Source organism: Ochotona curzoniae, unplaced genomic scaffold (genome assembly GCF_017591425.1).
Source record: "Ochotona curzoniae isolate NIBS_2020 unplaced genomic scaffold, NIBS_Ocur_1.0 contig_64, whole genome shotgun sequence".
Lineage (NCBI taxonomy): Eukaryota > Metazoa > Chordata > Mammalia > Lagomorpha > Ochotonidae > Ochotona > Ochotona curzoniae.
Genome location: NW_024466502.1, coordinates 8,735,972 through 8,749,012, shown reverse-complemented (window position 1 = coordinate 8,749,012; position 13,041 = coordinate 8,735,972). Strand labels below are relative to the sequence as shown.

The following is a 13,041-nucleotide window of genomic DNA, read 5'->3' as shown; positions in this document are numbered from 1 at the left end:
GTGCTTGGGCCCTGGCACCTATGCAGAAGACCTGTAGGAAGTTCCTGCATCTCAGGTTCAGACCAGCCTAGCTTTGGCCATTGAAGCCATTTGGAATCAGTGGATAGAGGATTGATTCTCTCCTTGTCTTTCTGTTAACTCTGCCTTTACAAATAAAACCATCTCAAAAACAGAAAAATATATGAACAGAGTCAGCATCACTATATTACTGGGGTCACAGATACCCACGAGGGCCTGGAAAACAACTCCCTTTACTGTAACAGGAGCAGGACCTGACTCAAAGAGCTGCCTGATTCCCTGTGTGCCCTCTCGCGCCCCTCGCATGAGTGTTTACACAGAGGACCCCGGGAGGGGCCACGGAGGGGCTGGTCCACCCCTTGGACTCGCTGCTAGTGACGTTTTCCTGTCCTGTCCCTGTCTTAGGACAGATGGCTCTGTGCTTATTTCTCCCATCCAAGTACTAACCAGGCCCGACCCTGCTTAGTTTCCGAGGCGAGACGAGATCGGGTGCGTTCAGGGTGGTATGGCCGTAGACTCTGTGCTTATTTCTAAGGGTGACTGCCCTGCTCCCCCTTTGCTTTCCTGGCCCAGAATTCCCTGTGTGGTCCTTTCTTGACATCTTTCTCATTCTTACCCCAGCACCTTCACACCCTCATACCCCCACACCCCACCACCGTCGCTTGCCTTCTCTCCTTCACCTGTTTGGGGTGGAGAAGAAATTCAGAACATTCTTTAACGGCATTTCTTCATGAGGTTTGTCATCTTAAAAGCAAGTAGGTAGGATTTTCCTTGCAGATATAAACCAAGCATTTCTCTCTCTCTCTCTCTCTCTCTCTCAGGATAAAGGAGTATCTTCTCTATATTCCTCCCTGCAAACTCCAAAAATGGGACACAGAATGCCTTAGTAGCTATGGTGTAGCTAGCCACTTCCCACATCTGACGGTGCCAAGAGCAATTACCTAGCAGCTGCGCTTTTAACCACATAGGGCACTTCATGCAAGATGAGCACCATGCAAACATTCGAAATAGATTTCAGTGTTGTCTTACACTAAACTCAACTTGTCTTTTAATTACATTTCCCATGATCTCTTTTTTAAAAAGATTTATTTCTTTTTATTAGAAAGGCAAATTTACAGAGAGAAGGAGACAGAAAGATCTTCCATTTGCTGGTTTACTCCTCCTCCAGAGCTGAGCTGATCTGAAGGCAGAAGCCAGGAGCTTCTTCAGGGTCTCCCATGTGAGTGCAGGGTCCCAAGGCTTTGGGCCATCCTCCACTGCTTTCCCAGGTCATAAGCAGGAAGCTGGATGGGAAGTGGAACAGCTGTAACATGAACTGGTGCCCATATGGGATCCTGGCAGTTGCAAGGCCAGGATTTAGCCACTGAGCCCTCCAATAATCTCTTTGAAGTATTCTCATATGTGTATATGATATTGACCTGTTGCTGCCTTCTAGAACAATTGAAATGTTTTTCATCAATTGTTTATCAGCTATTTTTCACCAGCAGTGCTTTGAAACATGTTTCACTGTATCCTCTGGTCCCTGTTAGCTCATTTAGATCTGCTTTCCAAAGAAAGAATAAGCCTACAATGCGTGAAATAGAGGACACAACATTATGGTCTTCAGTGCAAACTGCTGTGGAAGGCGTACCTCGTCTGCTTGTGCCATAAGCAATAGCAGCCCAAATTTGACCCAGTTTAAACTCAATGGGTTATTAAACATGTGAATTCCTACACATTTATGTTTACCTTAGAAAAAAATTTTAAACAAAATTTTAGGGCAGGCACAGTGGCTCAACAGGTTAATCCTCTGCCTGCAGCAACATCATCCCATATGGGCACCAGTTCTAGTCCTGGGTGCTCCATTTCTGATCCAGCTCTCTGCTAACCACCTGGGAAGGCAGCAGAGTATGGTTCAGATGTTTGGTCCCCTGAACCCATGTGGGAGTCCCAGAGGAAGCTCCCATATGGCCATTTGGGGAGTGAACCAGCATGTGAAAGATCTCTCTATATATATCCTTCTCTCTGTAAATCTGCCTTTCAAAAAAAAAAATCTCTAAAAATAAATTAACAAAATTTCTACGTTCCAAAAGAAATCTGAGATGGAGGTGGTAGGATTATCCAGCAGTGCTAAAAAGCAGTAAATCCTAAGCACAAGCAGCAGGTGTATTAGGAAATGCTGATCACAGCTCAACAAGTCGTTAAAAAACCCAGAACTAAGCACAAGCTCTCGTTTGCTGGCAAAGGCGGAAATTCTTAGATTTCAGTATCCTTATCGGGAAAATATTTAAAGACTTGCTGGTCCAGGCTGACCATTCTGCCTGAATATATTATTAAAAAAAAAAAGTTTTGAAAGACAGAATCAGAGAGCGAGCGAGAGCTTCTATCTTCTACCTGGTTCAGTCCCCAAATGGCTGCAACAGCCAAAGCTGAGCTGCTCGGAAACCAGGGGCTTTACCCAGTTATCCCAGTGGGTGCAGGGACCCAAGCTTCTGGGCCATCTTCTGCTTTCCCAGGTATATTAACAGAGAGCAAGACCGGAAGTGGAACAACTGGGAACTAACTGGTGGCCATATGGCTATACTGGCACTGTAAGCAGAAGCTTAGCATACTACACCATGGTGCTGGTCTCATGAGTAGCTTGATAAATCTGGTGGCAGTACCATAGCACAATGGATAAAGCCACTGCCTGGGATGCCAGCATCCCAGAAGGGAGCCCGTTTCATGTCCTAGCTGCTCCACTTCCTATCCAGCTCCCTGTTAATGGCCTGGGAAAGGCAGCAGAAGTTAGCCCAAGTACCTAGGCCCTTGCCGCCCACAGAGGACACTCAGATGAAACTGGCTGCTGGCTTTAGCTTGGCCCTTGTGGTCATCTAGGAAGAATGAATCAAGAAATGGAAGATTCTTTCCCTCTGCTCCCCTCTGTCTCTGTAACCCTGACTTTCATATAAATTCTTTAAAAAGAGAATACCAGCTGCTTACATGTGATAGGCTCCAAGAGGGGTTTTCAAAGCAGAAGGCACTTTGGGTCCCCCACATGTATGTCTGAGCACATTGGTGGCTCGGCAGGCTCACGGTCAAACCCCACGTCAATCAGATCCCACGTTCCCCACCACTCGGCCTCCTCAACCTGTGCTGCTTTGCTGCTGCCCATCCGTCATCCAGACATTGTGCTGCCCACTCCTCCTTGCCTCCCCCAAACCCGTCATGAAGTCCACATTAGCTTACCAAGCACAAACACAGACATTTTTCTGTTTGCTTCTATGAGGGCTCAAGTGAAACAATTCCAATGGGCAAAGTGTCCATCTCACATCGTCTCCATGTCCACATCCACGGAGCCCCGTCCCTCCCCAGGGCCCGCAGACACTCCCCTCGGCCATTCCGGCCATACCTCTTCCCTTGGGCAAAGTGTCCATCTCACATCGTCTCCATGTCCACATCCACGGAGCCCCGTCCCTCCCCAGGGCCCGCAGACGCTCCCCTCGGCCATTCCGGCCATACCTCTTCCCTTCTCCCATTTCCCACATGTTGAACAACTCGGTCTCGTCCCTCCTGCTTCTCCCATGCCGCTTCCCAGCCCAACACCTGCACCCTCTTCCAGTCTCCCACAGCAGTCTTTCCACATTTATTTTCCTACCGATGCCCTGCCAAAACAGCACACCTCTAGTCAAGCTTCGCAGAGATGCTGGCTCTCTGATGGCTGAGACTTGGTCGGGCCCTGGGAGCCACAGGGGCAAGTTTGTTTCCGTTCATTGTACTTTTCAGAGACACCAACATCTCTCAAACTCCAATATCACAAAAACCTGGTCACGATCCAGACGCTCTGCCTCTACCTGATGTTACTGTGGTAAATGGGAGTCAACAAGCTCTGGCAGCCATGATGATGGTCGTGGTGCTGGTGGCAGCTCAGAGGTCACAGCATGGTCAATGGCGTGGATGGCACAGCATGTCACGGCAGTGATCACACAATGGTAGCAGTGGTAGCAATGATATCAGCCAGTCAGGGGGCAGCAGGTGCAGCCAGTGACCTGATGGGGCCCTTGCACCCATCCTTGCCACAAGCCTACAGGGGAGGGATTCTCTCCATCTCACAGATGAAGGAACTAAGGCTCAGAACCGGGACCTTCACAGCTAGGTCAGGGCGCTCAAATTCAGGTGTGACTGAGCCCCAGGCCCATCGTCCTGACCTCTGTATCAAGCTTTCCAAGGGGAACAGAAAAGCAATCATTTCTCTCTAGGCATCCCTGTAAATGGCTCCTGAATAGCAGGGTTTTCTAGAAGGTTGTGGAGGGGCTGTGTGGAACAGTGGTCTGCAGAACCCTCCGAGGCCAGCCCTAAGCTGGCAGCAGGCCTGTACCATGGCTCAAGTGACGGCCTCTGTTCCATTGCCCATCCATTGTGCTAAATTCTTTTGTTTTTAAGTAGCAGACCTCTCAGGGCACAGTCAGGGCAAGATATGAATGGGAGACAGAGACTTTCTCCAAGTTTCTCATCTTACAGAACTTGGTAAGTCCACCGTGTCCTGTGGCACAGGATCTCCCACACCCACTGCCAGCCAGGGGCCCTTGGGTCCTTGCCAAGCTGCTCAGTGCATCTCTCCCCTCCCAGTTTTCACTGCCCCTTTAGGTCAGGCACAAACTCCAGCCCCTGCAGCTGCTACATTATTAGGGGATCATGAGAGAGGCCTCAGCCCTGCATCCCAGCAAGGATGGTAACAACACGAACCCCTGTGCCTGTCTGACTTCAATCGAACTTCTAGAAACTTCATGTAGAGACACATTTGCAGCTGTAAATTACCTGGTGATAGGAGTCAGTGGCTGCTGACTTGTAATTCAAAAACATTATCAAAAATATCCATCAAATTATCACCATAATGTGGCTTATTAAAGGGAAAATATTTTCTACATCTCCCAGGTCTTCAGTAATATTCTTTCCCTGTCATTGTGACAGTGTTTCAAGATAACTGTCCAGGAAATAGAGGTTACTGCTATTCACATCCAAAAAGATCTAATGCCACTTCCTTTGAAGCTTTCTAGAAAATTCTTTAAGACTTAAAATTGTGTTATTGAACTGTATTAGGCCATCATGAAAATGAACAGTGAAGAGTTCAGTGCAAACTCAGTTGAAACTATGTAATATGGAGGCCTGCAGATATTTATGGAAATGTATGTTATGAAACAATGACAGGAATTTTGAGTTTTTGACTAAGAGGAAAGTATTTGATAATTCTGTGAACTTTTTGAAGTAATTTTGGTCGCTGTTCCCCCCAACAAGCAATGATTGTGACTGTGTCTGCATACTGCCTGTGAGCCCACCCCACGTCCAGTACCTCTGAAGGAACAGTGTAAACATGCAGCTTTTTGCAAATTATGCAACAATAAGATTTAAGAATACACAGCACAAGGGCACTTCAAAGGTTCATGGAAAATGACAGGAAAGGAACAAGCTTACTTGAATGCAAAAAAAAAAAAATATATATATATATATATATATATTGTAATCATGTAGTTTTTCCAAGTGTATGTTTTTTTCCCTAGACTTTGTAAACAACCTGCATATATTCAGGATGAATGCATGTTTTTTCACATGACAAATTACTTATCCGATTCCATCCAATAATTGTTCACACAGATGTCTGTTCATTTACAAACCTCATTCCCTCATAAAAGTTCGGAATATTTCTGGAACCTTCTGTGGACCATGTTAACTCTTACCCATATTGCTCCAGTTTCAGCCTGTGTGTTACTGAAGCACTGACTTTAAAAAAAAAAAATTGAAATCATGTTTTTCCCTACAATTATCTCAGTCATCAATGCAATCAGGTATACTTTGGGGTGTACTGGTTGGTAGCAGGGATTTGAGATTTGGGTAAAAAAACCTGTCCTCCCAGTATTGTCCTTCCTTAAAAGAACTCCACTGGTCCCAACCCTGCAACCCTCAAGCTGAAACAGTCGTGCCTTCCTGCTGCAGATGGCAAATATGAGATGTGCTAGGAAAGCAGAAATTCATCAAGGGACCCTCCTCTGGGGTAACGGATCTGCCTAGTAATCCAGACCCCCCACCATGTCTCGGCTAGAACATTCTAGCGCTTACTGAGACCACAGTTGACCAAAGCATGGGCTACTGCCATCCAGGAAATCCTCCAAGATGGGAAGATGCCATGCTTTCTCTGCCTGCCTTATCCAGCCAGCCCCGCCCTGGCCCACACCACACACACCAGTATAGAGCAGGGCTGGGGAGTTCTTACACAGGTCAGGTCAGTTCATCCCTTTAGTATGCCACACTATGGTGATCATTTGAGTCAACCCTTGTTCAGAAGCAAGGGGCCCAGCCCACATCTTACACAAAGGGAACGTGTCCCTCTGCCCCGGGTGGTTCACCTTCTTCGCCCCAGGGTCCAGGAAGGAGGCAAGTCTCCAGCACTTTTCAACAAGAATAGGAGACTGCCATGGAGTTGCAGTCTAGCTCCGTGTGGTTGCGACCACACCTCCAGGTACCTCATCCTAGGGAAGGTCAAGGAGCTAGTGAGAAGTGGAAGCAGCACCTGCCACGGGCCCCCGTTTCCATTGCTCCTTTCTTTGGTTCCGCAGTCCTCGGGTGCCAAGGGCCCCATTTGCTTGCACTTCAAGTTGAGGGTGGGCAGTGACTTGATCCTACCTTGGGTTACAGGGTGGCCCAGCTGGCAGTGGATGTGGTTAGGAAGGGGTCCAAGAACACAATAGGACACCTGGCACTAGGGGCAAGAAGAATCAGGTAGGGACTGAGAAGCCCATGGGGACCTGAAGTGGGTCTGCCTGCTCAGATTGATCTGCCCTAGAACACCCAGCTCAGGCCTCAACACAGAAGCCAAGCTCCTGCCCTGCACCTGTACTTCATTTCCCAAAGACATGCACTTGGCCAGGACATGCCCCTTGCTGAGATGCACTAGGTGTGCATGCCACTTGTTGGAATAGACCCACTTCCACAGTGACTTGTTTCCTGTCTGCGCCCAAAGAGACTCAAATCTGCATGAGGTCAGACATCACATGTCGGCCCTAGGCCTCCGTACCTGATGCCCATCTGGAACACAGTCAGCTCTGAAGACATGCCGAGTGGCGCAGGAGCTAACGATCATGATGCAGCCAGCCTCTGTCACAGCTTGATCAAGCAAGAGGCAGAGCCGCAAGTTCCTGGGAACTTGTAAGCTTCTAGAAGCTTCTGGAAGGAATTTGACAACAGGAGAGGGACCTTAAAAGCAGGAACAAAGCATGCAGTGGAAGGGCAGAGTGGTGTGTGCATGCTGGGGAGTGTGGGGTCTCTGTGGACTGGTAGGATGAGAGGTGGTGAGGGGGCACAGCCCGTTCTCAGGAACCTTGGGGTTCCTACTATGGAGACTACATGTGACTGTCAGCCCAAAGAGAGCCAGGGAAGCCTTAAGCTGACCCTGTCACACCTGCTTCACAGCCCATGCCGGCCAGTGCCTCCCTCAGTAAACATCCCAACTCTCTACCAACAAGGACTTCATGTGGGACAGGGTAGAGAAAGAGGGGGAGATTGGGCATCATGGCCTCTGGTTCTGAGGCATGCCAAAAGCGGCTGGCTGGGGGTAGTGAGGGGAGCTGTGTCACGAAGGCCACCATGGGGACAAAGAGGCATTGGCATATGCAAGGCATAACCAAGGTGGGGGCATGCTCAGATGATGACCAGCACCGGCCAAGAGAACAGGGGTTCCCTGGTAAGCACTGGAAATGCCAAAGACGGGGAAAGGGTGGCAGTGCCCTGAGTCAGACAGAAACGGCTGTACCCCAATGGTATGGTGAACACTGAGGAAGGGACCCTCTCCTTGTAAAGTCACAGCCACACCATCACTGGGTTGCCAGGAAGAACACCCCAAACGTTCAGAGAAGCTAATAACACAGCAAGTGGGCAAGGACCCTGTCAGCTGGCAACTTCTATCAATTGCCTCTTCTCTTACAAGAACTTTCTAAGGATGAAATGCCAGTGAACGGAAAACATCCCAAGATGTTAACTCAGATCACCTGCAGAACTTGGCAGGTGATCTTTGCTGGTATGTCAGCATTTGTCACCAGGAAGAGACCGGAACACAGAAAACATTGTATCCTAGTGGGTTTTGTGTCTCGGTCCACAAGAGCTACAGTGATACAGCCCTTTTCTTGCAAAAGTTTCCAATCATGTGCCAGAGCCAGTGGCTTAGGACAACACACCAGGCACCATGGAGTCAGGCCACTGTGTTCAGGGTGCTGCAGGAGGCAGGCACACGCCACCCCACATCTGGCAAAGAAGAGGCCACCCAGGAAGAAGAGGCACCAGCCCGGCCACCATATCTGTTCTCACCTTGCCTAGGGACTTCCACAAAGAGTCTGTGCAGCCCCCTACCCTCGCTGGACAAAAGCATGGCCGACCTTGGAAAACTTGGTTATAAGGTGCCTTTGGGAGTATCTTATAAGAGGCATGGGATAGACACTGTGGCACAGAGAGCAAACCCCCTGTTAGGTGCCTGGGATAATGCCCACCTCTGTCCTGCTGCTGTGCACCTTAGTCTTCATGGAACTGTGCCTTTCAAATCAATCAAAATGATGAACTTAAAACAAGAATAAAGAAGAAAAGAGGAAAGGAGGGACGCTCGCCATGTCTGCTGAGGTGCTGGTGGCCCACGGGGCTGGTGGCAGTTCTGGTTACTCCACTTCTGCCCAGTTCCCTGCTTATGGCCTGGGAAAGCAGTGCAGGATGGCCCAAGTTCTACCTGTGGGAGACCTGGAAGAGATTCCTTGCTCCTGGCTTGAGACCAGCTCAGCTCCAGCCATTGTGACCATCTGGGGAGAGAACCACTGGATGGAAGAACTTTCTCACTGTCTCTCCAACTCTGCCTTTCAAATAAATGAGTAAATCAAGAAAAAGAGCAAGAGAAAGAAAGGAAAGGAAGGAAGGAAAAGAGGAGGAAAGAAGGTAGGCATCATTTGCAGAAAAACTGTAAGTTTGAATGTGCATCTGTCAAGGCCAGCCTACCCACTGCCACCAAAGGTTCTTAACTTGAATCTCTGTTGGATCCATCAGAGCATTGCCCAGAACTTCCAGCCTTTCTGGGCCCAGAAATGTACATTTTACAAAATTTTTTTCTTTATTTGAAAGGCATATTTGCAGAGAGGGAAGGAGAGACAGAGCTCTTCTATCTGCTGGTTCGCTCCCCAAATGGCTACATTGGCTCGAGCTGATCCAATCTGAAGTCAGGAAGCAGAAACTTCTTCCAGATCTGCCATGTGGGCGCAGGGACCACTTAGGCCATCTTCTGCTGCTTTTCTAGGCATGTGAACAGGGAGCTGAATCAAATGTAGATCAGTGGAACTCAAACCAGCACCTATATGGATGCCAACACCATTGGTGGAGGTTTAAATTTTCTGACAATTCACCAGAACCCTGATGATTCTAACACAGTTCCAGAGCAAGCCCAGGAAACTCTTCCTAGATGATAGTCCTTGGAAAGCACAGACTGGGGGGTCAGAGTGGATTTCGACTTTCACTAGCCACAAAGCCAACTCACACAAGTGTCTTAGGCTCTCTGAGCCTCAGTTTTCTCAGGCACAAAATGGGGCCTGATGCAAAGTCATGGGAGCAAAAAATAGATGGGTGGTGGCCAGGGGCTAGTGGAGGCAGAATCAGGGGCAGAGGGGGGTGCCTGACGGACTTGGACTTTCTGTCTTGGAAGATGAGAAAGTTCTAGAAAAGCAATGGAGGATGGCCCATGTCTTTGAGCCCCTGCCACTCATGTGGGAGACTCAGAAGAGGCTTCAGCCTGGCACAGCTCCAACCATTGTGGCCATTTAGAGAGTGATCCAGCAGATGGAAAATGTCTCTCTGTCATTCTGCCTCTGTCTTTCAAATACATAATTTGTTTAAAAAAAAAAGAGGAAAGTTCTGGAGATCTTTGGCATGCATTGCTAAATACAAACTTAGATATGGCCAGGATGGAACACTTTTGCATGTTTTTTTACCACAATTAAAAAGAACAAAAAGTGGGGAGGGAGGAATGCATTCTGTATCTCCTTCCAAATGTGGCTATTTGTATTTATTTTATTACATGAACTAAAGCATGTAAGTTCTCAAATACAGGCCCCTGTTAACTGCTTAAAAAATTATAGTCATTTTTATTGTAGTCACGATTGTTAAGGTATTCAGCTGTGAATAAGTTACCGTTTAAAGGCATTCTCCACAAAATTATAGTCTGAGTCTTCCAGCTGATGCAAGTTGCTGGTACTTTTTGGCATGCTTGCCAGTTTCTCAGGGAAGCATTGAGCTGTGACACCGAAATTTGTCGCTAGCCGTTCATTCAGAATTATTTCAAACCCACCCCACCAGTCCCAGTGGTGTTTTAGACAAAGTATGTTTTTCCAAATTCTGACCTGCAAAGCGCTGCCAGGTCTCAGTCAGGCCCATGTGACAGGTCAGCATGGGGAGGGAAGTGGGACTCTGGACCACGCAGTCTCTGTTCAACATGAACATCCTCCGTTTGCAGAGAAGGCAACAGAACAAAAATGCCAAGTTCTGCTTTATACCCTGATAAAGCAAATCAAGCTGGAAACAGTTGCCATTACACAAGAAACAAGGATCCCTCTTAGGCCTGTGAAACTACACAAGGAATTTTGCATCTTGGACGTACATGGGGAGCCCAAGCCAGACTCGGGAAGAGTGCTCGAGATCCAAAGCCACCATCTTGGTTCTCGCATGGCATTTTGATCACGCGTGCCTCTCTGCTGCTCTGCCTCTCCTGCCTGTTCTTTAAGGTTTTCGTGGGCCAGGTGTGCCATTAGCAGGCCCATCTGCACCAGCAGGCACAGAACCAAAGGGTCTTTGGTGCTGCTCATTTACCCCAAGGCAAAAGCTCAAAAAGCTTGTTAGAACGGCATATGACCCACACCCTCGTCCCCATGGAATGCTAACCCTCATCAAATTCCACGCTCTCAGGTGACCTGAACTTAAAATGGCAATGACAGGCTGGAATGTGGCATTAGGATCTTAAGCCACATGGGTGTTTATGATGAGTCACATTGGTCATTCTAAGCCTGACAGAGTCGGGCATCACAGGTGAAAAATCTAGGCCTCATCCATTCTTGAATTTCCCTCAATCCAAAGATAAATTTCAAAGTTATTACTAAGGGCTTCTTGTCAGGGTTTTCCAACCCCACCATACATACAGTGAGGACAGACAGCTGCGGCTCTTGGGACCTGCTCGACGTGGGCTGCCCTGTGTGTGAACTGGCCATTGCCTTCAAGGATCTGGCTTGCTCCAACTAGCCTCTAGGCTTCTTCCTGCAGGGGTGAGGAGGGCTCGAGTGAAGCATGCTGGTGGCAAGTGGCAGGCAGGGTAACAGCAAGATCATACGAGTAACTAGACCTTAACTTCTGGTTCTGGCAGCTGGAGCTTGCTGCCTTCTGGCTGGTTGATCTTGGTTTTTCTGGTGCACTCAAGAAATGCCCTGGTTTTTTGTCATTTGGAGATCTTTAGTGAAGGCTACAAAGCTCTGAGACCCCAAACACCCTCTAGCCCTAACTACTCAGCTTCTGTTTTCCAGTCTAGAACAAGGTCTCATTCATGTGACATATTCAACAAATAGTACATTTATGAAACAGAGCTATACCGGAAGACAGCCATGTCCGGAGGCCTCGGTGGCTAACACAGTCATGTCCTCTGTGATTCTAGACCTTTCTGTAGTGGGTACACTGACACAATCATGGCTCCAATGTGTGCATTTTCTCATCACCTTCCAGGTTACCCCACAGGGTCCCCAAGGAGAGGATGCATTGTATCCTGATCACGCAGTTATTCTTTAAAACAGCAAACGGGTGCTACAGCCTGTTCCATGCCACTTTGAACAACTCGTGCCATATTTCTAAAGCCATCTAAGAAAACAGTCAGGGCTTCCCACCACAGACGCTTTCTGCTTGATCTCAGAGAGTTCAATGAGCAGGTTCCCACATCTCACACTGGCTATGTTTTTCCTCTTCATTAACAGTGCTCAAGGATCCCCCTCTGCCCCCTGCCTTTCCCCTGCCACTGAGTTGGCTTTCTCAGACATTAGGTGTGATAGTCTGTGGCCTTCAGCAGACACACCATTGTCACGCCAGTGTGTACGTGTGCGCCCGGAGAGGAAGCCCTCACTCAGTAAGTCTGCCTTCTCCATTTTGCAGGGAGCCTTCACTTTCCAGGGCAGTATGATCGACATGCCGCTGCTGAAGCAGGCCCAGAACATTGTCACGCTTGCCACAGCCGTCAAGGAAAAATGATCTGGTAAATGAAGGCCACCCCGGGTGGGCGCAGCCGTACAGTGAGCTTCCTACAGACAAACCATAATACTCAAGGCAACTTGTTCGTGTGCCAGCTTGAGCCTTCCCTCCACTCCCCGGCTCATCACCACTGCCTGGCCGCTCGCTGTCCCTGCCAGTCTCTGCCCCGTAACACAAACTTTCTTCCTTCGGAAAGCCTGAGTTTGTGATTTTCTTGTTAGAGATGTATTGCAGAACTGGATTGATGATTTCACAGGAGGGACGAAGGCCATGAGGGTAGAGAGGGGTGGGCCATGAGTGACAAGTTACGTCTTTAAGGAAATAGATACTGCCCGAAAAATAGACAAAGGTACACCCTTCCAACCCCTTCTACCACTGGTTTGCAATTCCCACATTGCTCCCCTGGGTGGCCGACACCACAGTTCCTTTTCAGAACAGGCTGGTAGAGAATCAGTACAGAACGAAGGAGCTGTGTGTGTGCATCTCGCTGGCCATCTGCTCAGAGGTAGGGTAGGAAACGTCGCCACGTGTTACAGTGGTGATTGCTAACCCCCACCCCACAGATGCATGGTCCTGTGTCCTTGAGCCACCGGAGGGAGGGGAATGCTTAGGGGTCAGCAATTACTAGCAATTAAAAAATAAACGCACAGAAACCCAAGACCCTGGCTGGGTTCTCCCTCTTTATCTTCCCCTGTATGACTACTTGCCACTTGGGGCCACTGCCCCTCATAAGTGTGTGGCTGGGTGGGACAGGATCCCCAGGCC

The 13,041-nt window shown here is 48.6% G+C and overlaps 1 protein-coding gene across 1 annotated transcript in view; it reads left to right on the top strand.

Moving 5' to 3' along the window:
- CLYBL (citramalyl-CoA lyase) overlaps positions 1-12,469 on the top strand; it is a 101,077-nt gene extending 88,608 nt beyond the window's left edge. Inside the window, exon 8 of the mRNA XM_040991540.1 lies at positions 12,181-12,469. Coding sequence (XP_040847474.1) covers positions 12,181-12,276 — 96 coding nt within the window. The 3' untranslated portion in view covers positions 12,277-12,469. The remainder of the gene's footprint in view (positions 1-12,180) is intronic.
- Positions 12,470-13,041: the final 572 nt, after the last annotated feature.